The sequence below is a fragment of the Myxocyprinus asiaticus genome, chromosome 1 (genome assembly GCF_019703515.2).
Source record: "Myxocyprinus asiaticus isolate MX2 ecotype Aquarium Trade chromosome 1, UBuf_Myxa_2, whole genome shotgun sequence".
NCBI lineage: Eukaryota > Metazoa > Chordata > Actinopteri > Cypriniformes > Catostomidae > Myxocyprinus > Myxocyprinus asiaticus.
Window position 1 is genome coordinate 5171567 of NC_059344.1, and position 26369 is coordinate 5197935.

General features: G+C 39.4%; 1 protein-coding gene across 2 annotated transcripts; it reads left to right on the forward strand.

Moving 5' to 3' along the window:
* The first annotated feature begins 417 nt into the window (after window positions 1–417).
* On the forward strand, window positions 418–24541 carry LOC127442126 (26S proteasome non-ATPase regulatory subunit 9-like). 2 transcript variants are annotated; one of them, XM_051699942.1, is made up of 6 exons: window positions 418–706; window positions 10523–10625; window positions 16015–16208; window positions 17834–17935; window positions 19534–19622; window positions 24258–24541. In XM_051699942.1, the coding sequence occupies exons 1-6, from the start codon at window positions 581–583 to the stop codon at window positions 24283–24285; spliced, it is 642 nt and encodes a 213-aa protein (XP_051555902.1). In that variant the 5' UTR covers window positions 418–580; the 3' UTR covers window positions 24286–24541. The 2 variants fall into 2 exon arrangements, with proteins under 2 accessions (XP_051555902.1, XP_051555912.1); XM_051699952.1 differs by lacking the exon at window positions 19534–19622.
* The last annotated feature ends 1828 nt before the right edge of the window (window positions 24542–26369 follow it).

The window sequence follows — 26369 nt, forward strand, 5'->3', positions numbered from 1 at the left end:
TGTCAGAAGTACAAATAAAAGAATATAATAATTGTGCATTCTGCAAAAATGAACCAGAGCCATTGTCCCATCTGCTTTAGAATTGCCAACCTGTGAAAAAAAAAAAAAATAAAAAATAATAATAATAAAATTGGAATGATGTTGCTCAATATGTGTGTAGAAAAATTAATTGTGGTATCTCTTAAAGTAAATAATAATGTACTACATTTTTCATATACTTAACAAGGATGTCAACCTTTATTTCAAAATAAACATTTTTAATTATTTATGGTAAATTCTTTATCCATATCGAAAAAAAAAAAAAAAAAAAAAAAGGATGCTTTGAAATTCTCACAGAATTGCAATATTACCAGGACGTCGTACGCATTTCTGAAGGTTATCAGATACAATGTACAGTAGGTGGCGGTTACGCTCCTCAGGAGTTAACGGACATTGAGGAAGATGAGGAAGAAGAAGAAGAAAAGTCGGCGTGACCAACCTCAGTGACACAAGAGTTTATGCGGGATCATCTGAGAAATAAAATAAGTGGCAACTGTGATTATTAAGAGTTTAGTGATTACTTTTTTTTGTAACTCATGCCATGAAAACGACCGAGGGGAACGGCGTTGTGGAGCAAAGTGTTACAGAAGAGGATGTGCGACTGCTAATCGAAAGAAAAGATGAAATTGAGGAACAAATCAAAGCATATTACGACATGCTCGAAGATGTAAGTATAAATAAGATGTAGCATTAATTTATCAGCTAATCCAGCAGTGAAGAAGCTTTTTGCTGAACTCTACATTTACCTAGCCAGGTAAAATAATAATAGTTAAAGGTGCTGTAAGCGATTTACTTTATGAAATGACAATCAGAAAATGCCCATGTTCCTTAAAAAAATGTAAATGAAATGGGTTCAATGAAATACCACACCTGTCTCTGTATAAACAGAGTGAAGTTCTAGAACTGTTTAAATCGGTTACAGCACCAGCAGCATATGTTCGCTGGTCATATGCAAGAGATGAACACAACAAAAACAATTAAAAACCAGAAGGCCATTTACACTGTCTGTCAAAAAAATAAATAAATGGCTAAAGTATTTCATATTCAACTATGGTCAAGATGGTGACTTAAAGATTTAAAAAGATTTAGCTGTTAAATTATATATTAATTAAACCAAACTTAACCCTTGTGCGACCTTCGGGACATTTTTATTTTTTTTATTTTTATTTTTTTAATCATTTTGGCTGTGTTAATGCCAACGGCATAAATTTAGCCAAAGGTGTGTATTTTTGGTGTTTTTTTCATATTTCAACCTCAGTTCCTATAATACATCTATAATACACTGTGTACACAAAATAGTTACACTCAGGACCTTCAGGACAAAAATGTCTCCATTGAAACCCATTAAAACTGCAATATTTGATCCCAGTGCCATTAAAGCATAAAATCACGAATTCTATGATATTATGCTTTCATTCCGGAGCCCTGGCTTCAAAATTTACATTTTTATTATTTTCCACCAGATGGCGCCATTTTCCTTATGTTTAGCCAATGGAGCAAATACATGCTTTTCCCCTATTTTCTGTTTGCTGTATTATAGAGCACTGCAGGCCAATTGAATAAATGATGCAGCTAAAATTGTGTGGGTGTGTCGGTATGGATGTGAGAGTGTGTTTTGTATGTGTGTATGGAGAAATTTGTGTGTGTGTGTGTGTGTGTGTAAAAAAACAACAGTGGCATTATATAAACAAACTGGCATTTAAATGGTTAAAATCCTGAAAATGAATGAATATTTGGTAGTTATGATCAGGACTGATGTTGATTAAAAAATAAGTGAAAGTGGAAAATAATATTAATATAAACTCAGCAAAAAAAAGAAACGTCTCTTTTTTAGGACACTGTATATTAAAGGTAATTTTGTAAAAACCCAAATAACTTTACAGATCTTTATTGTAAAAGGTTTAAACAATGTTTCCATGCTTGTTCAATGAACCATAAACAATTAATGAACATGCACCTGTGGAACGGTTGTTAAGACACTAACAGCTTACAGACGGTAGGCAATTAAGGTCACAGTTATAAAAACGTAGGACTCTAAAGAAACCTTTCTACTGACTCTGAAAAACACCAAAAGAAAGATGCCCAGGGTCCTGTGAACGTGCCTTAGGCATGCTGCATGGAGGCATGAGGACTGCAGATGTGGCCAGGACAATATATTGCAATGTCCATACTGTGAGACGCCTAAGGCAGCACTACAGGGAGACAGGAAGGACAGCTGATCATCCTCGCAGTGGCAGACCACAAGTAACAACACCTGCACAGGATTGGTACATCCGAATATCACACCTGCGGGACAGGTACAGGATGGCAACAATAACTGCCTGAGTTACACCAGGAATGCACAATCCCTCCATCAGTGCTCAGACTGTCCGCAATGGGCTGAGACAGGCTGGACTGAGGGCTTGTAGGCCTGTTGTAAGGCAGGTCCTTACCAGACATCACCGGCAACAACGTCGCCTATGGGAACAAACCCACCTTCACTGGACCAGACAGGACTGGCAAAAAGTGCTCTTCACTGACAAGTTGCGGTTTTGTCTCACCAGGGGTGATGGTCAGACTCATGTTTATCGTCGTAGGAATGAACGTTACACCGAGGCCTGTACTCCTAAAGCAGGATCAGTTTGAAGGTGGAGGGTCCATCATGGTCTGGGGTGGTGTGTCACAGCATCATTGGACTGAGCTTGTTGTCATTGCAGGCAATCTCAATGCTGTGCGTTACAGGGAAGACATCCTCCACCCTCATGTGGTACCCTTCCTGCAGGCTCATCCTGACATGACCCTCCAGCATGACAATGCCACCAGCCATACTGCTCGTTCTGTGCGTGATTTCCTGCAAGACAGGAATGTCAGTGTTCTGCCATAGCCAGCGAAGAGCCCAGATCTCAATCCCATTGAGCACGTCTAGGACCTGTTGGATCGGAGGGTGAGGGCTAGGGTCATTCCTTCCAAATGTCCGGGAACTTGCAAATACCTTGGTGGAAGAGTGGGGTAACATCACACAGCAAGATGTGGCAAATCTGGTGCAGTCCATGAGGAGGAGATGCACTGCAGTACTTAATGCAGCTGATGGCCACACCAGATACTGACTGTTACCCCCCTTTGTTCAGGGACACATTACTCCATTTCTGTTAGTCACATGTCTGTGACTTAGCATTTAGTATATGGAAAAGAATTCATTTTCTGTGTTTTTCATAAAAAACAACAGTGGCATTATATAAACAAACTGGCATTTAAAGGGTTAAAATCCTGAAAATGAATGAATATTTGGTAGTTATGATCAGGAATGATGTTGGTTAAAGAAATTAACTCATTGAAAGTGAAAAATAATATTAATATTTATTATTATGGCAGTTTTTATGACACGGACATTTTTGTCCTCTAAGAACATCTGAGTAACTTTATTGACGCACAAGGGTTAAGAGTAGACATTTAGGGTGCTTTCACACTTGGTTCGATTGCTTGGACCGAACCCGAGTTTGTTTCTCCCCCCCTCCCCGAATTGATGACTTATAATATTCCTTATTCTTTATTCGGATCCCGTTTAGCTTCCAGAAGTGATTGCTAGTCTTCCTGGGGTCCACACAAAAATTACACAGTAAAAATAACATGCATACAATGGAAAACATAAAAATAAATCTCTGTAGTCAAATCACCACATTACGGTCATATGGTGAACAATATATTAGGCTGCACATGAAATATGGAACAGAATTAAAGAAATCATAATAACAACAATAATGAAATGAAAACTAAAAGACATCTGAAAAGCACATAAATTAACTTATGCAGTTTTAAGCATATCTTTACATAACTTTTTGAACAAATTTGTACTTTGGCTTATATTGATGTGAAGAATATTCCAGGCAGCTGAACCTCGATACAAAACAGTTCTCTTCATCGAGTATGTTTGTGGACATGGTAAAAGAAGTTGAGCCCTGCTCACTTGACGAGTTTTATACTTGTAACCACAACCCACAACTTCAAGCTTTTCAAAAAAGAAACATGGTATGTGATACCTGATGACTTTATAAACGTATACCATGATTCTTAGATCCAACTTGGCCTGCACAGAGAGCCATATACATTTTCTGTGCATTTCACAAATATCGGTATTAAAAGGGCAATGCAGCACAAGTCTTGCTGCTCTATTCTGTACAATCTGAAGTTTTTTTAAATATTTCTCAGATGCACTCGACCACAGTATTGGGAAGTCGTCAAAGTTTGATAACACTAGTGGCTTCACCACTACCTTTAAAACAGAAGATACTTCCTAGAGACAGCAATGCCTTTTCCCATCATGCTTACAATGTGATCTACAGGTGCATCTCAATAAATTAGAATGTCAATGGAAAAGTTCATTTATTTCAGTAATTCAACTCAAATTGTGAAACTCGTGTATTAAATAAATTCAGTGCACACAGACTGAAGTAGTTTAAGTCTTTGGTTCTTTTAATTGTGATGATTTTGGCTCACATTTAACAAAAACCCACCAATTCACTATCTCAAAAAATTAGAATACATCATAAGACCAATAAAAAAAAACATTTTTAGTGAATTGTTGGCCTTCTGGAAAGTATGTTCATTTACTGTATATGTACTCAATACTTGGTAGGGGCTCCTTTTGCTTTAATTACGGCCTCAATTCGGCGTGGCATGGAGGTGATCAGTTTGTGGCACTGCTGAGGTGGTATGGAAGCCCAGGTTTCTTTGACAGTGGCCTTCAGCTCATCTGCATTTTTTGGTCTCTTGTTTCTCATTTTCCTCTTGATAATACCCCATAGATTCTCTATGGGGTTCAGGTCTGGTGAGTTTGCTGGCCAGTCAAGCACACCAACACCATGGTCATTTAACCAACTTTTGGTGCTTTTGGCAGTGTGGGCAGGTGCCAAATCCTGCTGGAAAATGAAATCAGCATCTTTAAAAAGCTGGTCAGCAGAAGGAAGCATGAAGTGCTCCAAAATTTCTTGGTAAACGGGTGCAGTGACTTTGCTTTTCAAAAAACACAATGGACCAACACCAGCAGATGACATTGCACCCCAAATCATCACAGACTGTGGAAACTTAACACTGGACTTCAAACAACTTGGGCTATGAGCTTCTCCACCCTTCCTCCAGACTCTAGGACCTTGGTTTCCAAATGAAATACAAAACTTGCTCTCATCTGAAAAGAGGACTTTGGAACACTGGGCAACAGTCCAGTTCTTCTTCTCCTTAGCCCAGGTAAGATGCCTCTGACGTTGTCTGTGGTTCAGGAGTGGCTTAACAAGAGGAATACGACAACTGTAGCCAAATTCCTTGACATGTCTGTGTGTGGTGGCTCTTGATGCCTTGACCCCAGCCTCAGTCCATTCCTTGTGAAGTTCACCCAAATTCTTGAATTGATTTTGCTTGACAATCATAAGGCTGCGGTTCTCTCGGTTGGTTGTGCATCTTTTTCTTCCACACTTTTTCCTTCCACTCAACTTTCTGTTAACATGCTTGGATACAGCACTCTGTGAACAGCCAGCTTCTTTGGCAATGAATGTTTGTGGCTTACCCTCCTTGTGAAGGATGTCAATGATTGTCTTCTGGACAACTGTCAGATCAGCAGTCTTCCCCATGATTGTGTAGCCTAGTGAACCAAACTGAGAGACCATTTTGAAGGCTCAGGAAACCTTTGCAGGTGTTTTGAGTTGATTAGCTGATTGGCATGTCACCATATTCTAATTTTTTGAGATAGTGAATTGGTGGGTTTTTGTTAAATGTGAGCCAAAATCATCACAATTAAAAGAACCAAAGACTTAAACTACTTCAGTCTGTGTGCACTGAATTTATTTAATACACGAGTTTCACAATTTGAGTTGAATTACTGAAATAAATGAACTTTTCCACGACATTTTAATTTATTGAGATGCACCTGTATATAATCAGACCAAGACAACAAATTATCAAGTTTCACCCCTAGTAATTTTACTTTTGTAACCTGTTCCACTGGATTCCCATCAGTAGATAAATTGAAATCAGTAGCCTTGATGAGGATATTCCTGTTACCAAAGACAATACATTTAGTTTTTGCTATATTCAGTATTAGTTTATTAGTTCTAACCCAGTTTGTAATTGTTTGCAACTCAACACTTAGATTACTTTGAAGCTTGGATGATACTGATGCTGCAGAGAACGTTGTGGAATCATCTGCATACATAGCATTTTCAACAACACATGGTAAATTATGAAAATAGAAAATAAAAGTGGACCTAATTAACTGCCTTGTGGCGCACGACAATAAGTATTTTTGCCACCAGAAAAGGATCCATTAAAAAAACACTTGCTGTGTTCTGTCAGAGAGAGAGAACTTTCTATCCAAGCAAGGGCTAAAGATGAGAAACCATAATATGTAAGGTTAGGAACAAGAATACAATGGTCAATGACATCAAAAGCTGCAGTGAAATCTAAAAGAACAGCTCCAACTAATTTCCTGTAATCCATAATTGTCAAGCACTCATCAGTCATTTGTATAAGAGTAATGCTTGTGGAGTGTCCTGGCATTTAGGCATGTGGTGCATTAGTAAGTAGCTAATTTACACAAAAGTAATGTAAAATTTGATTAAACAATCTTCTCTAGAATCTTACTCAAAATAGGAAGAATAATAATTGGCCTGCAGTTAGAACCAGTAAAATCAGCTTTAACCCCTTTGAGTAAAAGTATAATTTTAGATTCTTTCCAAAGCCTTGGACAAGTCCCACTAAGTAAGCATCTATTAAAAATATGGCATATTGGTTGAGAAAGTTGCCTAGCTACAATTTGAATACATTTTCCATCTAAATTATCTACTCCACATGCTTTGTCATCTTGTAAGGAAAGTAACGTCTTCTGCATGTCATCACATCGGTGTGGAGCGCTCCTATTGTTTTGTTGTTTTTGATTGTTTGTCCTGTGTTTAGTAATCTTTTTCCAGTCAGTTTTACCAGAGACAAACTGCTGAACATTCGACAACTTGTACCAGACAGTCTTTTCCCAACGTTTTGCTAGACATTTTAGTTGGAGGCGCGGCTTTTTTGTTCAGGAGACGCATGCGAGGAAGACGAGCCGGTGCTCTGGTCAAACTCCGTCGGCGAGGGTTTCGAACAACGCTGCTGAGCATTCATCTTGCGTATCTCCGCTCACTTCCTAACAAAGCGGACGAACTACATCTCCTCACCCACACAAACAAGGACTTTACAACCTCTGCTGCCTTGTGCTTCACAGAAACCTGGCTGAGTGAAGCCATTCCGGACAGTGCGTTACATCTGCCAGGCTTCCAGCTGTTCAGAGTGGATCGCATTGTGGAGTTAACGGGGAAAACGAGAGGCGGTGGAACATGCTTTTACATCAATAAAAGTTGGTGTACAGATGTAACAACGTTAAAGAGGATGTGCTGTCCTAATTTAGAAGTGCTCTTTATTAACTGTAAGCCTTTCTACTCGCCGCGGGAGTTTTCTTCGTTTATTCTGGTGAGTGTGTATATCACGCCAAACACGTGTTTGAATGCGGCGCTGCAACAGCTGGCTGATCAAATCACAGACACGGAACAACAATACCCGGACACAGTTATTATTATTCTTGGGGATTTTAACAAAGCAAACCTCACATGTGAACTGCCCAAATACAAACAGCACATTACATGCCCCACCAGAGACAGGAACATACTGGATCACTGCTACACAACAATAAAGGATGCATATCGCTCTGTCCCTAGAGACGCTTTGGGACTCTCTGATCACTGTCTGGTTCATCTTCTTCCAACCTACAGGCAGAAATTAAAATCAACCAAGCCAGTAGTAAGGACTGTAAAGAGATGGACCAATGAAGCAGAGCGGGAACTACAAGCCTGCTTCGATTGCATGGATTGGAGTGTTTTTGAGGCTGCAGCCACAGACCTGGACGAGCTCACAGATACTGTTACATCATATATCAGTTTCTGTGAGGATATGTGCATTCCTATTAGGACTTATTTAAAGTTCAACAATGACAAACCGTGGTTTACAGCAGAGCTCAGGCCAAAGAGGATGCTTACAGGGGTGGGGATAAAGTCTTGTACAATCAGGCCAGGAACACACTGAACAAGGAAATCAGAGTGGCTAAAAGAAGATACTCTCCGGAGTTCACATGAACCGTACACCAGACCACCTCACTCTATGCATGTATGTGAACGCAGATGCGAGCGCCTGTCCACCGTATTGCTGTAATGTTATTATTCAGGTCATGAAATCAGCCTGTTAGGAAGTATTAGCAGGCTAGCGGCTACATAGCCAAGTTGTTGTGGACCTATATAAAGTTACTTTCAGATCGATATATTATCTATTTTAATATTTTCATCACATTCAGATTTTTTTCGTGCTCTAGTAGCAACAGCAGCAATGTTTCATCTTGCTGTGTAAATGTCTTCAAATTCTTTATAATTTACTAGTGATCATCTGTGCTGTGTGAATGTATTATAATTATTCATGATTTCATGGTGACTTTTCGTGTTGTGTAAATGTGATTTGATTGATCATATTTTTTTAACGTCCTCTTGTGCTGTGTTATAACTGTGTTTAAATACATATAATTAATCATAATTTTCATAAACATCTTCAGCGGAGAAGTAAATCTTGCTGACTCTCTTGCGAGATGTGACTCGCGCTGTCTCGCACGTGTTTGGCCGTTCGCTTCATTCATGTAAACGCGCATGTGAACTAATCATCAAACTCTGAATTGAGAAAGTTGGTAATGAGTGTCTTGATACCACTTAATCCTAACGAAGCCTGATTGGATTTGGTGAGTTTTGTCAAACTAAAACCAATCCTGGAATTCAGAATTTGTTCAGCTTTTTTGTGATGCATGGCACAGGAACTCTGACATTATCACCTTGCTGTTTATTTATGTACTATTTAGTTAAACGTATCGCTTTCATTATCCGTATTGCTGTCACAAGTGAGACAGTGTTTCTTCTTCATGTGATGTTTTTTTTTATTTATTTTTTTTATTATATTTATCACACATTATACATTTGCACATATACATTTTTCACATATCCCAGCTAAGCTGGGGTCAGAGTGCAGGGTCAGCCATGATATGGCGCCCCTGGAGCAGATAGGGTCAAGGGCCTTGCTCAAGGGCCCAACAGTGGCATCTTGGCAGTACTGGGGCTTGAATTCCTGACCTTCTGATCAGTAACCCAGAGCCTTAACCGCTGAGCCACCACTGCCCCTTTATTGGCAGTTGGCAATTGGCAATTGGCAGTTGGCAATTGGCAATTCACCTTATGGTGCTTACCGCCACCTACTGAGCTGGACTGAGGAGGGTCACAAAGTCTTTCAATGGAGTCACACATCTACTGAAGATGATAACACCTTCTATAGGATTAAATCCTGCTCTGAGTATCCTGGAGTTTACATGTAAATGAACAATTTATGTTTGCATTCATTCTTAAGGGCTATTTCCTCCCCAATTAATGGTCTAAAATGTAAATCGTGATGAATATTGAAATCGAACGATATGCGATAATATTTTTGGCCATGTCGCCCAGCCTTACCTGTTGAGATAAAACACGATAAATAATTATAATTTAATTGTATTTATTTATCACATGTTATACATTGGCACATATACAGTGAAATTTGTTTTTTTCACATATCCCAGCTAAGCTGGGGTCAGAGTGCAGGGTCAGCCATGATACAGCGCCCCTGGAGCAGATAGGGTCAAGGGCCTTGCTCAAGGGCCCAACAGTGGCATCTTGGCAGTGCTGGGGCTTGAACCCCCAACCTTCTGATCAGTAACCCAGAGCCTTGACTGCTGAGCCACCACTGCCCCGTAACTGCCCCGTAAACAATGTGTTTGGGAGAAGATTTAACTTGCTATTAACACCACACAGTGGACATTTCACTCCAGAACTTACAAGATATAGAAATATTTATTTGATAACTCTGAAATGGCTTAAGAGTGATTTTTATTATTATTATTATTATTATTATTATTATTATTATTTCAATCAGAGGAGCCATCGTATCAACCAAACAGCCACTGTAGCCAATTAGATACAGTAATGTGTAGTAATAAAAATCTATATTTACTCATATTTACTTTTAATAAAATGTTTATGTAAATGAACAGGGTGTGCAAATACTACACATTATAATATAAACTTATTGTGGAACCCAGTCAAGTTGTAAAATTATTACAATATTATAAAGAATTGTTATTATTTTGAAGATTAGTATTGTTCTATTTATACAGTAGTCATATATTTTTGTCATATTTACTTCACTTTCACCTTGAGCTTTTATTTTGGCCAAAGACTGAGAGAAGACCTTTGGATTGCAGTGTGTATTTGACAGCTTTTCATCAACGTAAATGTGCATATTTTTCTTACTAATGTTGTGTATTTGTGTATACGAATATACTGTATAGGGAAAACTTTTATTATTGTTCTTTATTGTTGTCCTAAAAAATAGTTGTATATTTACTTTTTATTCTATTACTCAGCAGGGTGATGTAGGCATGCACGGTCCTCTGGTCGACGTTGAAGGCTTTCCTCGTGCAGATGTGGATTTGTACATAGTCCGAACAGCAAGGCACAATATCTCCTGTGAGTTTTTTTTCTTTCGTTTTTTTACTATGTGTTAAAACACAATGCATCTATAATATACAGAGCATGTTATAAGTGATTAGCTAGTAAACATTAACAGAAGTACCATTGGTGTTAGCTTTTAATATATACATGTACAAACATACACACACACACACTTTGTAAATACCATAGTATATTGAATATAGTAAGCATTCAATACCATGGTATATGGGTAGCTGAAATGTCAAGCAGTGTCCTGCAGTGAGACATGCTATACTTGGTCAAACAAAATGTATCTGATTCTTGTATAATTTTTGTATGCAATTGTATGACCTTAAATTAATTCAAAGACTACATGGAATGAACTGTATGTACTTACAAAAAATAAGTTGTCACACAGACTATTTAAGGCTATCAAAAGTTTAAAAATAATCATAAAAAGTAACTGAAGTCAAGTCAAAGCACCTATAAAATACCTAATACATAAAACTGAACCCAAAATGTTCATGTCTATGTTGTTTTTCAATTAACCATATTTCATAAGTACCATGGTAATACCATCTGATACCACTGTACATGGAAACACCACTGTACATCATATAAGGGAAAGGAACTTGGGTGTGGTGATTTAATGAAAAAAGCATTGTAATTAATCAATCAATTTGTCTGCGGCTAGAGCTTTGTGAGCACTTTGCATCAGTCGCAAGCAAGCAGTTTTTCGTTTCAATAACTGTGATTCATAGAAGCTCATACAGTGCCCATTGATGCCTTCAGAGATCCAGTGGAAGGTAACAGCCTGTAAGGAACATTGTATCATACTTGCAGAAAGCTCAAGTTCATTACATTGTTTTTTTTTTAGAAGCCCACTGTTGCAGCCAAAATATTTGAGTAATCTCTCAAAATTAGGAGACTTATGCAGTAAATCACAGATGCTTGAAATTGTATTTTATACATCCAGCGCCTTTATTAAACAACACAACAATTAAACCACAAGCAATAAAAAAACAAACAAAAAACATTAAATTTGGACCAAACAAAAATATTAAAATAATTATATTCAACAAAATAGCAAAGTATAGTATAGACCAGAATAAACCAGAACACACTGACTCTACCTATTATCTTGTAAAGACCTAGTTCCCGGAGTAAGAAAAAAATGGGTGAGTCTTCTGGGAAACTCCTTCCCTGGTTTGGTCTAAACTAAATAAAGAAATTGTGTACCAAAAGAAAAGGGGGACTAACAATTATAACTAACAAAAATAAAATCCTGCTCAAAATAACAAAAATAAGCTATGAAGAATAAAGTTAAAGAGAAAGTTAGAATAGCTCATATATATATATATATATAGGAGAGCATTGTTTGGAACCATACTGCAATGCAATATGTAGCACTTATTCAGAATCAGAATGAGCTTTAATGCCAAGTATGCTTACACATACAAAGAATTTGTCTAGGTGACAGAAGCTTCCAGTGCACAAACAATACGACAACAAGTCAAAGATAATAATAAAAAAATAGAATAAAAATGTAAAGTGAATAGAAAATATAAGTATATATAGAAATACACAGTAAGCCAAAAAAAATAAATAAAATAAATAAATAAAAAATAAAAAAAATATATATATATATATATATATATATATATATATATATATATATATATATCAGTACTGTGCAAAGGTTTTAGGCACTTGTGAAAAATGCTGCATAGTGAGGATGTCTTCAAAAATAATGCCATAAATAGTTTTCATTTATCACTTAATGTCATACAAAGTCCAGTAAACATAAAGCTAAATCAGTATTCGGTGTGACCACCTTTGCCTTTAAAACAGCACCAATTCTCCAAGGTACACCTGGACACAGTTTTTCTTGGTTGTTGGCAGATAGGATGTTCCAAGCTTCTTGGAGAATTCACCACAGTTCTTCTATCTATTTCGGCTGTCTCTGTTGCTTCTGTCTCTTTATGTAATCTCAGACTGACATGATGTTCAGTGGTGGGCTTTGTGGGTGCCATGACATCTGTTGCAGGGCTTCCTGTTCTTCTATTCTAATCTTTCTATTTGCAAAAGTAATGTTTGGGAGTCTAACATTTATATTTCCTATTGACGCACTAAAGCTGAAGATATAAATAACCATCTTAAGACAGATGTTTTTGTGAAACATCTTATGTGCCTAAGACTTTTGCACAGTACTGTGTGTGTGTGTGTGTGTGTGTGTGTGTGTGTGTGTGTGTGTGTGTGTGTATATATATATATATATATATATGTGTGTGTGTGTGTGTGTACAAATACAAATCAGTTATATACAGATGCAAGGGAATGTATGGCAGAAGAGGTAAGGTATGTTGGATAAATAGATTAAGCTGTGTATTGTACATAATTATTGCTCAGTGGGTCAGTTTTAACTGTTCATGAGATGGATAGCCTGAAGGAAAAAACTGTTCCTGTGCCTGACAGTTCTGGTGCTCAGTGCTCTGTAGCACTTGCCAGAAGGCAACAGTTAAAAAGGTAGTGAGCTGGGTGAGTGGGGTCCAGAGTGACTTTTCCAGCCCTTTTCCTCAATCTGGAAGTGTACAGTTCTTGAAGGGAGGGCAGAGGGCAACCAAAAATCCAGTCCGAACTGATCTTTGTAGTCTTCTGATGTCTGATTTCGTAGCTGAACAAAACCAGACAGTTATTGAAGTGCAGAGGACAGACTCAGTGACTGCTGAGTAGAACTGTATCAGCAGCACCTGTGGCAGGTTGAACTTCCTCAGCTGTCGAAGGAAGTACAAACTCTGCTGGGCCTTTTTCACAATGGAGTAAATGTGGGTCTCCCACTTCAGGTCCTGTGAGATGGTAGTGCCCAGGAACCTGAATGACTCCACTGCTGCCACAGTGCTGTTTAGAATGGTGAGTGGGGTCAGTGTTGGGGTGTTCCTCCTAAAGTCCACTATCATCTCCACTGTTTTGAACATGTTCAGCTCCAAGTTGTTTTGACTGCACCAGTGAGCCAGCCGTTCAACCTCCCTTCTGTATACAGACTCATCGTCATCTTGGATGAGGCCGATGACAGAAGTGTCATCTGAAAACTTCAGGAGCTTGACAGAGGGGTCCTTGGCAGTGCAGTCATTGGTATACAGGGAGAAGAGTAGTGGGAAGAGCACACATCCCTGTGGGGGCACCAGTGCTGATCATGCATGTGCTGGAAGTGAATTTCCCCTGTCTCACTAGCTGCTGCCTGTCCGTCAGAAAGCTGGTGATCCACTGACAGATAGACGTGGGAACAGAGAGTTGGTGTAATTTAGTCTGGAGAATAGCTGGGATGATGGTGTTGAAAGCTGAACTGAATTCCACAAAAAGGATCCTTGCATATGTCCCTGGTCTGTCCAGATGTTGCAAGATATGATCCAATCCCATGTTGACTACATAATTCACAGACCTGTTTGCTCGATAAGCAAATTGAAGGGGATCTAGAAAGGGTCCAGTGATGTCCTTCAGGTGGGCCAACACCAGTCTCTCAAATGACTTCATGACCACAGACGTCAGAGCGACGTGTCTGTAGTCATTAAGACCTGTGATTTTTGGTTTCTTTGGGACAGGAATTATGGTGGAGTGTTTGAAGCAGCAGGGAACTTCACACTGCTCCAGTGATCTATTGAAGATCTGTGTGAAGATGGGGGCCAGCTGGTCAGCACAGGATTTTAGACATGTGGTTGAAACACCATCTGGACCCTGTGCTTTCCTTGTCTTTTGCTTCCGGAAGTCACGACACACCTCTTCTTCACAGATCTTAAGTGTAGATTGAGTAGCAGGAGGAGGGTTGCAGGAGGTGTTGATGTTTGTGTGATTTGAAGGTCAGAGTGGGTGTGGGGTTTGAGACTGGGCCTTTCAAATCTACAGTAAAACACATTCAAGTCATCAGCCAGATGTTGGTTGTATTGGAATATATTAATTGGTGGAAAAGTCTGAAAAGTCCTTGTTCGCCGGTGCTCTGCTCTGAACAGCTAAAAGCCCAGCAGATGTAACACGCTGTCTGGAATGGCTTCACTCAGCCAGGTTTCTGTGAAACACAAGGCAGCATAGTTTGAAAAGTCCTTGTTTATACGGATGAGATGTAGTTCGTCCGTTTTGTTAGGAAAAGAGCGGAGATTCGCTAGATGAATTCTCGGCAGCGCTGTTCGATAGCCGCGCTTCCCTTGCCTGCGTCTCATAGCGTGCTTAAACAACACAGCTGTGCCTCTGACAAAAATGTCCAGCAAAACATCAAAATACTCCAAAACCAGGAAAAGAGTGTCTGGCATGTGCTGCCGAATGTTCAGCAGTTCATCCCTGGTAAAACTGATTGGAGAAAAAATACTAAACACAGGACAAACAAACAAAAACAACAAAAGAATTGGAGAGCTCCACACAGAGGCTACCATCTGCGGCGCCTCCATTTTGCATTTAAATGTTTAATCTTAATATTAGTTACACTTTGAAATTAAACTACACATGGATTAAAGAGAAAATATTTAATAACAGTTAATGTCTTAAAAGATGACATCAGGTTGTTACAGTTTAGATGTAATGGTTACATAAATTAGAAATATGCAGAAGAAACCAGTATGAAAACTACCTGAGTGAGAGAGAATGCAAGGTAGAAAGGGTAGAGCGAGAGAGATGCTATTGTGAGCTGGGATATTGGCCTGATGGCCTGTGATGGCACCTGGGCTGCGTTTCCCAAAAGCATCGTAAGCCTAATTAGATCGTAGAAACCATTGGCGTCAATGGTCTCTTAGATCAACTTAAGCTTGCAATGCTTTTGGGAAATGCAGCCTAGATCTTTTATTCCATGGCCATTAAAAGGAAAATATTTAAAGTAAAATGTGAGAAACTAAGAAATATCGTAGAGGGATATTTAGATTTTTTTTTTTTTTTTTTTTTTCTCAATGTCTTAAAGTTCATACTCATCTGTTCATATTCAGATCTCTGTGTGGTTTCTAAAAACTAACCGGAAACTTTGGAGTTGATTGGAAGCGAATCGCCATCTCTATACATGATCCACTAATTCATCCATACATCCATTAAGTGTGGGAAAAGTTTTATTTAATTATTGCAGGTTTTAGGTCAGTGCTTGTCTTTCCAGTGCATTTTGATGCAGTTTGAGAAATATAAAATCTGCTGTTTTTTGTGTGTGTGACGAGTAAAGAAAAAACCTAATAATTACACTCAGACCTATGTGTTTTTTTTACAACTTAATGCTTTAACACGTTAACTTCAGAAGAAAAATTTGCAATTAATTATGACTAAAAATGTTCAATTTATAGTCTTAGCTATATGATAAATTGTATAATTATATAAGTGTATGTACATTTCTAATCACTTGCCATGATTAATCATCTGGATATTTACCTGGTCTTATCATAATTTTTTTTTTTTTTTCAAGGTTTACAGAATGATCACAAAACTGTCATGGTGGAGATAGAGAATGCTCTGCATAAGTTGCATGCCAAGGTGAGGGTCAATAACAAGCAGGGTGAGGCAATGGCACTGGTGGAATCCACTGAGCAGGCTGTGTCCTTGCCATCCCCATTTGCCCGTGTAGACACCATAATACAGGGCTCCCCTGCTTTTCAGTCGGTGAGTAACTTCAAAAGATTTTTAAGTCAGCATGAGAAAAGAAGATTGTAACCCAGTTTACTTCCATAATGTGATGTATTTTCAATTGAAACAGGATATTCAATGAGAAATAAAATGTATGGGATTTGGTGGGGTGAATGAACCCCCAAGAGGCATCTATATATATATATATATATATATATATATATATATATATATATATATATATATGAGGAGCATAAAATGTCAAGAGGGGGTTAATACGATGTCCATGGGGAAATATTGATAATTAAAAGTGGGTGTTCTTGAGGTGATTCAGGGCTTAGTGAAGGTAAGGGATTGATGAGAGGGTTTGGTGCAGGTAAGGGGCACGATCCGGTAGGCACATGCGCTCCTCTGTTGGTTGAGGGCATAAGAGGTGGTGGCTAACCTCAGTGTCTTGGTTTCCCTCGGGCTGCGGCAAGTAAGGGGCATGCCGGCCCAGCATCTTGGCCTGGAAACACCACAGGTGTTCTGTTGTTGTGAGTAGGGGGTCAGGTGACTCATGTATGGGCAATCGTGGAAGTCCCTGGCCATTCAGGGCTTAGTGAAGGGTGAAGGTAAGGGATTGATGAGAGGGTTTGGTGCAGGTAAGCGGCAGGATCCGGTAGGCACATGCGCTCCTCTGTTGGTTGAGGGCATAAGAGGTGGTGGCTAACCTCAGTGTCTCGGTGTCCCTGGGGCTGTAGCAAGTAAGGGGCATGCCGGACCAGCATCTTGGCCTGGCAACACCACAGGTGTTCTGTTGTTCTGTGGAGAGGGTCTGGTGGTGACTCTTGGGGCAATCATGGAAGTCCCTGACCAGTCTCTTCCTTGACCTGCAAGGACACAATTGTGCATGCACAGAAAAGGGACGGGTCTCCCGAGGAGAGGGGTGCTCTGAATTTAAAGGCAGCAGTGACAAGGTGGCAAGGTGACAACTTCAGGTGCGCCTTTTCACACAGTGAGGGCCAATGAGTATTGTAATTGCACCCCTCTCATACCAACTCCAGTTATGAGCTTAGGAAAGGGGGCTTATTGTAAGGGTGTAGCATCTCTGACATCAGTGGAGGAATCGTTCATTAAGACCAGGAACATGTATCAAGAAAGCAAGTAGGACTTTGTAGTTGGTGCGAAGAGATCAGAGGCATGACTCTTTATTAAGTATTTAAATTGCAAGAAGAAAAGTGAAGAGTAGCGGAGATGGGGAGGTGCTCGGGCTGGTACAGTAGGTGCCGGTGTGAGAAGGGTTTAGTCCAGGAGATGACATTAGTCCACCGGGGAGTCGTGGAGACAACGTATCTAAACTGAGACCAGAGCTTCCAGTTCTTTCTTTTGGGCCGATGAGAGACTCAGTAGAGACTCCAAGACCTGATTGATGCAGATCAGATCAGGGAGACATCTAAAATGTGTAGTGTTGGTGTGCCTCCAGGAACAAATTTGGTAAAACACTGCTTTAAACTGTACAGCACAGTAAAGCGGCCGTTTTGTGCATAGTTGAGGGTAAATGAACCTTTGAAAATAACTGTGAAGCATATAATAACTGAAGCTTGAAGTATTGCAGATGTTATTGTCCTGTATTTCACTTGATTATAAGCTCATTGACTACTGCTTTTTTCCATGTTTAGGGTTTGCAAATTGGTGATGAGGTCCTTGAGTTTGGGTCCGTGAATACACGAAACTTCAAGAATCTGCATGACATAGCTTCTGTTGTCCAACACAGTGAAGGGGTTTGTTTGCAACTTGAAACTCTCCATTCATTCCAAAAAACTGTAGCTTAGTCCACATCCACACTAAAGCCCAAAGTATACTATGTCAGATGCAAACGCTGAGCATCCGCATATAGGAAACGTGACGCAAATCTCATTATTGGTAGAGTGCTCGAGCACTGAACACGCACAGTCCGATTTTTCCAACTGCGTCTTTGAACGCGCTGAATGCGTCTGAAATTATTTGCACGAATTATTAGATCCAGAAGGTGGCAATACTCACATTTGAGCCATTGCTGTCACAAACAAACGCTAGAACAGGGGTGTCAGACTCATTTTGGGTCGTGGGCCTGATTGGACCAAGCGACACTGAACAAAGTGTGATTCTTTGAATGCACGTCTTTGTGTCTGACAGCATTTCTGGTCACATGTCACTCCAAGAATTTTTATAAGTCGCCCGCCACAGAAATAACTCGCCACTGCACATAAAATATCCACATTTGGCGGGTTGGTGGGTGCTAATTTTAATCTCTGAGCAAAAGGAAAAACACAAAATTGACTAATTTAATTAACCAGAGGCAACATCACAAATACACACAATTAGTTGAAGGGAAGCAGTAATATTTAAAAGAAAAAGAGGGAACCGCTCTCTCTTTGGCTGGAGCTTTTGCCTCAGTAAATAAACCATCTAAAACTGAACATAAACGGCAAGAAACTGAAACGTGCTTAAAATGAATAGTTCAATAGGATGGAAACAATGCAACAGTTATTACATCTAATATTTATCCTCGGACCTGTCCATGTTGTCATTGTTTCCGTGAGAGAAACTTCACTGTGGGAATGTGTGGCCATGGAACTTGTCACCCTCAGACATGTGACGTTCGCTGACTCTGTGAGCGCTGAATGTCCCGCGTAATTAAAAGAAATTCCACTGATCATGAAAACGATAACATAGCTACAGGTAACAGCACAAATGTAAATGTTTATCTGTTCTGCTGTTGCTAATAAAATAATAGTATTAATACATCTTACCTAAGTTACAGGCTAAATCAACGTGAATGTTTTCAAACATTATTAATTTTTTCCTGAAATCATCCCGCGGGCCGGAGATGACTCTGTATGTTTGACACCCCTGTGCTAGAAGATGTAAATGGCAGTAAAGGGTCTAAACTCCTTAAGAGAAATAGTTTGGTGTCTTATAGCAGTCATAGCGCACATGTGCCAACCACCTGTGTATACGTGAACCGTCAGTTGAGGTATACTTTGACAGGCTCACGTTCGACGGTATGCAGACTCTGAGCGTTCGCGTCAAAATCAAAATATACTTTGGCCAGAATGCGTTTAAGTTGGAAAACTCCATTTTCAGTTTCCTAACATCATTGCATTCCAAAGTATGCAGTTATGGAGAGTGTTTTCAAAAGTCTCCATTTTTGGTGGAGGAAAACGGCATTGTAGTGTGAATGAAAAGTGAAAACTTAGTGAAATGAACGCGTTTTCAAACGAAAATGTATTAGTGTGGACCTGGCTAAAGCCATATCTGCTTATTCAATTTAGCATTTCAAATTCTTGTTCATATACAGGATTCAGTTTGAATTTTTTTTCTCCTATCTTTACTGTAGAAATCCCTCCGTGTTGGAGTGATTCGGAATGGAGAAGAGGTACATCTTCATTTGAGTCCACAGCAATGGTCTGGTAGAGGACTACTAGGGTAATTTTCTGTGGCTTTATACATAAACTGTGCAAGGAAATGTTTTTGCATAAATAGCAGAATAATATGTTTTGGATAAATGACATCATACACCAAAATGACCCTTACTGCTGCTTTTACCGCCTTGGTAAATCTGTAAATTTACAGAGTTCCCTCGCGTCCTGGAAAACTGGAATTTTGCAATGCAGTTTTCCAGTCAAAATTAGAAAAATATTTAAATGTCCTGGAAAATAATGATTTGTCCTGGAAAATATTTCAGTATAATAAAATGGTTTGACAGTGTTGCTAGCAAGGTTTCCGTTACACGTACAAAAACATGGTAACAATCGGGACACGGAATAGGAGTGAAATACTCAAATTTGTATCGTTTTGTCACTGCCGGCAGCTGCGCATTATGAAACAACATCAGTAGTTAAGGGCACTTACACCCTCATGATTAATTACAGCAGCAGCTAATCGTGTGCTTGGCAATCATGGTCCAATCGAGGCAGATCACTTGATGGGTTACAGCTACAGCCAATCGCATACTTGGCTACAGCAACGCGTGCACAGTGAGAAGCGGCATTTGTTAAACTTCTAATTCATAAACAAACTGAGTGACCTGGTACATGTACCGACCGATGAATGAGAGGGGTATGTTGTTCGTTTACTTCAGCATCAGCATGTGAGTCTACTTTGTTCATCACGGAGAGAAAAGGGCGGAAGAGCTATTAATGTGTAAAAGTGACTGATGTTTATACATGTTGAGGGGTCTTCACATGACTCGCGTCAGTTGCTGCTGAATACATTTAAGGCAATGAAGTGACGCGTCAGCGTATCCTCGGCTCCAACTTCACACCAAAGTGTTTTCACACAGCTTTTTGCCTCACACAAATTGCTAAAACTGTCCAAATTTATGAAGAGCTACATGAAGGGATAATTTATGAAGAGATATATTTATGAATTTCTCATCATTTATTTTAATTCATTATTACCTTGTCGTTTCCGAGTATCCAGAGACCCCAGTTATTGAACTAGTAATTACAATCACCAAAAAAAGCAAACAAACAAAAAATGCTAAGACCTAAACATAAACGAGTCCTCTTTTTACTTTAAGCAATCAAAGCAAAAAAATAAAACATTTGTTTATTGTGCACACCTCCCGCTTTCTTGCGTGGCAAGCTCATAAATTCGCCCCTCCATGATGCTTTCTGCAATGCTTGTCATGTGGAGGGCAAAGCGCCGCTTGACGCTCCGTTGACGTCTCGACTCAACTCATGTGAAATGTGATTTACAGTGACGAAAGGACATTATTGAAACCCAAATTATTATTATTAGGCTATTATTGTTGTCTTTTTGGATGAAAAGTCATGCTCGGCAGTGTATTCTTAAAAAAATGATTACATGTTTGTGGATCAGTGATTGTCTCCCATTTTTGCCCCTCATCAGTTTGCATCCCTGTTAGTTATAAACTTAAGACAACGATGACAGTCAGACCACTGATTTTTTTTTTCTTTCACGCTGAGTTGGTAATAGCGTGGTAATTCAGCCTTAATACTTTGGGATGTGAATTTAATTTTCAATAATTCATCGGAGTCAGCTTATACCACATGTAGTATGTCAGTCTAGTCATAAAAATGGCATTAGAAATAAAATGCAGAACTTCATGGAATTACATATTTGGGCGAAAAAGAATGTTTGAATGTACATTTCATCAAATTAAAATTGTGATATGTCCTAGTGTGATAATTATACTAAAGTCTCTGATTTAATTGAATAAATAATAAATATGCAAGTGATGCGTGCTTCAAAATGAATGTGTTGAGCCGGCCGCTGATACACTGGAAACACCTCATCATGATCATCACACGTGCTATTGTGTATGTGAGATGACAGAGCAGAGCACTCTGAAGTGCACAATACATACAGACTATGTATTTATTTGAATTAAATCACAGCTATACGGGGATTAATAATCACACTGGGCCATGGAGCAAACTGCTTATCTGGAGGTGAGAAACTACCGTCAAAAACACTTGTTGGGTGCATAAAATGACCTGGAAATTTGTGCCTTGAAAAGAGTGGGAACCCTGATTTAAGTCACATGTTTGTTTGTTTTTTTGTATAAAGAAAGTAAGAGTTGTTGCAATTATTAAAATTGTTTATACTGTTTTTTTTGTAGACACATAACAATTTATTTAAAATGAAAGAGGAGTAAAATATTGCGAAATGTGCAATACCAAATTGAATGGTACCCAGTCTTCCTTCGTTGGCCATATTGGGCATCGGCCATTTTAAATTTTGATGTTAAATGCTGCACTTCACGAACACACTAGCGTTTCATTACTAAACTTGGTGTGTGTCATGGGCAGCATGCCCTGGAGGTACCGAAGTAGTTTGGGGCCAGCGCCACCTAGTGACCAGCGAACATTACAAAATGTTTAAAAATGCTTGTAATTTTTGATGAAATTGGCCTGTTGTCATGAGACTGGTCTCTTTACATACCTTCAGTCATGCCTAGTGCAATTATACCAATTTTTCCATGGTCAGCCATATTTCCTTTCTGCCAATTTAAATGACATTGAAAACCTTTTTCAAAGTCCAACAGGGTTCATTGAATCTTCCCCAAATTTTGCCCAAATCATCTTTAGACCACCCTGGAAAAAATTTATCGAAAGCTTTTTAATAGGTCAAACTGTTCTTATGTAATGCATCAACAAATTTGAGGCCAAAAAGGATCTGGTGCTGTATCTCAGCAACACTTTGATGTATTGACATGAAACTTTGAATGTGCCATTGCAACCATGTCCAACAGCGCTACATGTTGGTCAAAACTTATAAGTGTCTTTATTTACATTTTAAGCAATTCTACTTATGGCTAATTATCTATCTTTGATGACCTCTGGTGATAATTTTATGCAAATATTATTGCCATTGGTGCAGTTGGTGTGCTTGGCCTCATAATGGCTGCTTACAGCTATATATTTTTTTAATAGTTTTCTCTGGTCTGGATTTTGTCTGGACATGGAGTGCAAAAAGCCAGGCTGTGTGGGCAGTGCTATTTTCACCTTAAACATATTTAATCACATATACAGAAGGTCTTGTCTTTCACACTGCATGGTCCAGGACTTCATCCACAACCACAAAGCAAACAATGACGAAATTTTGTTGGTGTTTGTTTGTCCAGTGTGAATGTACAACAGTAGCAGTAGCAAACTCCCGAGAATGAGCTTTGAGGGATTCAGCTCCAGCCTATTGAAATAGTATGCATATCGATCATTTCAAGCATGTAAACGATAACAAGGAACTCGAACGCAAGTTTTCCTGCAGCACATCCGGTATCATTAAGAGATCCTTTAAATAGGGCTCTGAGTTAACATACTGTATTTTCCTCAAATAATGTCAAACGTTTACCTGAAGTGACTTATCCAGACTTTTTGTTGATATTGAGCGTCTACGTGAGAGAGGCGATGAAAATGTATCGTAGTTTAGATGTTCACAATTATTTCCTCAGCGGAGAGCTCGGGAATGATCCTGTTATAACAAAGCTTATTAGGCAAGTCAGGTCACTCTGCGGACATCTTTGGAACGCTCTCGGGCAGCTATTTTCTATGTAAACAAGCGGCATACAAGTGCAACTCCTATCTACTTGGGAAAAGACCAAAATCCCCAAAATGTTTGGTCAAGATTACTATCAAAGTACATATTTCAAATCAACAGTAAAATCTGACAACACTGGTATCATAAATTGTGCTTCTTTACCTCGGATTACGCTAGCAAAACCATTTTTCCTGGCTTATAGCTAATGCGCATGCACATTCTCGAGTTACTTGACAGATGATGTCTGTATCTAAAAGGTGATTGGCTCTTTTACCTGGAAGGCAGTTAAGCGTTCCAATTTCTCCTATTCATTTTAATAGAAGTGACCCGTCTCTGCTAAATAGTCTCTGGTTATAATCAATGTCTGCGTGACCCGCGGGCAAGGTAATGATTTATTTTTTAAATGAATAAAGTACTTTTCTGGTCTTCTTCTTCTGGAAAAAAGCGTCTGCTAAATGACTACATGTCAAAGTAAATTACTTGCGGAGCTTAGTAATCGTAAGTCTCTATGAATGAAGCACCTCACGCTGTTGTTTTGATTGAGGGTGCGTTCTATTCAGAAGTGATCATCACTATGCACTTTGAAGACTTTACCATCCACTCTGAGAGCTTTGAAAGACTAAAAGGTGTGGGGCTCAAAAATAAGGGTCATTCAGAACTAATTTATGAAGTAATTTTTATTGGGAATTCTGTTTGAAGCGATCTTACAGCATGATTGTTCTCCCTTCAAAGTGCCCTTGTGAGGGTGATTTACCACGTTTGGTACACACAAGTAGCAGAAAATGTTCAACAAACAAAAAAAAGTCACTTTCTTAAAATGGTCTATAGTGCCAGCAACCGCAGTGGTAAAAAGGCCATTCTGGACAGGTAACATCTATATGTTCAGAACTATGAACTGTTCTCATGAAGTATAAAATCATGAGCTTTGCTGAACAACCATTGGAATTTGTAATGAAATCTGATAGTTTGGTACTGCTTCTCTTCAAATTAGCCAAGAATCCATAGATTATCTTTATAATCTCTAATATGATTTTTTTTTTTTTCTTTTGTCAACAGGTGCAACCTAGTACCTCTTCGAAGATAACCAGTCAAAGTACAAGGACTATGAGACTGGTGAAGTGTAATTTTCAAGCCAAACAACTGTTTGTGGCACAAAAATATTAATACATTTGCTTAAGATAAAAACATTTCATTATTTAATTGTGTGTATTACTCTAATTGATAAATTACCAAGGAGAGATAACAGACAGTTCAATATCAGAATTACAGTTTGTCAGTTGAAAAGATTGTTTGAAAAATAAATAAATGCAAAAATCAAAATAAAAAAATCCCCAGTTGCATTGTTATTGTCACTTGCTTTTTTACTTTTCTCTAAAATCCCATGCATTTTAATTTTATGTTCTTTCCCAATTCATTTCTATATTTTGGTGCACTTTGGAACAAATTTGACAAGGGTTTTAAATTGTCCATGTACCAAAAGCCAGTTACTGTAGCCAAGGTCTAGTTCACATAGGCCTACGCCTTTGTCTGCCACACGTTGGGCATCACACCTGTCCCCTATTTTCCTCCTTTCAGGTGGTAAGCCCACAAGGAGGTGACCCCATGTTGTAATTTCGGGCTCAGCTCGGCTGGACCCCATGGGTCAAAGCCCAGCCATCAGGAGCTCGCCTATGAGCTCCTCTCCCAGGCCTGGCTCCAGGAAAGTGCCCTGGTCTCCCTAATCCGGGTGAGGTGACTCCACTGCTACTTGGTGACCTCATCATAGGGGGTAAGGTTGGATCACACTTTGTCTGGTCCCTCTCCTGGCATCAATTTGCCAAGGGAGGCCCTACCAGGGGATAATGCTCCAGACAACACTGCTCCCACTGGGGCACGCAAACCCCTCCACCACAGTAAGATGGCAGTCCATGGAGGGGTCAGATCAGTGCAGCGGCGACAGTAATGTGTTCATTGTACCGGACCATGGTGGTGAAGAGGGAGCTGAGTCTGCAGGTAAAGCTCTCAATTTACCAGTCAATCTATGGTCTTGACCTCACCTATGGTCACGAGCTTTGGGCAGTGACCGAAAGAATGAAGTCGCAGATACAAGCTCAGACATCCGGGAAAGGTTTGGAATAGAGCCGCTGCTGCTTCACGTTGAAAGGAGCCAGCTGAGGTTGTTTGGGCATCTGGTCAGGATGCCTCCTGGGTACCCACCTAGGGAGGTGTTCAAGGCATGTCCAACTGGGAAGAGACCTAGGGGCAGACCCAGAACACGCTGAAGAGACTACATCTCTTGGCTGGCCTGGGAACGCCTTGGGATCCCCCAGGAAGAGCTGGAGGACGTGGCCAGGGAAAATGACCTATGGGCTGTCTTGCGGAGTCGGCTGCCACCACAACCTGGACCCGGATAAGCGGAGGAAAAAGGATAGATGGATGGGTTTTAAATGGTGTGAAAACTTCTGTCAGGTCACAGTTGCTTTGTACAGTATATATTCATCTTAAATGTTTAGTTCACCCAAAGATTAAAATTCAGTCATTGTTTACTCACCCCTGCGTTGTTATAACCCCATTTGACTTTCTTACTTTTTCTTAACACAAAGGGAGAAATTGAAAAGAAGATTTTCTGAAGGATATTCGGTATGATGTCTTTTTGTCCATGCTATGCAAGTCAATGGGGTCCTTAAAGGGCATTAAGGTAGTCCACTTGACTCTAGTGCTTTAGTCCAAGAAGTCCTAAAATACCTAGTGAGCTATTCGTTCCTGTTCATTTCAATGGCATCTGCTCCGCTAGCGCAGAGTTCCCCGGAAGTGTGCAATCTGGAGGCTGCCGTCTTTTCACAGGGCCGCTCAGTTCTGATATCAGATATCATGTGACCGGTCACTTGTGAATGGCAAAAGATGGGGAATGATATTCAAGTTAATAAAAAAATATAATAAAAGTGAATTTCACACTTGTAAGAGCCCTTCAAAAACAATTTATTCCCAGAAAAAAGTTCTATAATGAATTAATTGTCAAAAAGCACTGCTAATTGTGAATGGGAGTCAAGGGGGAAACATGATTTTTGCCATCTGCGTGCAGTTCCAGCATCTACCAGCTGGGGCTAACAGGAACCTGCTAACCAGCTACTTCCTGATACTGGTTTAATCCAGTGTTTCTCAATCCTTTTCCTGGAATTCCACTAAAAC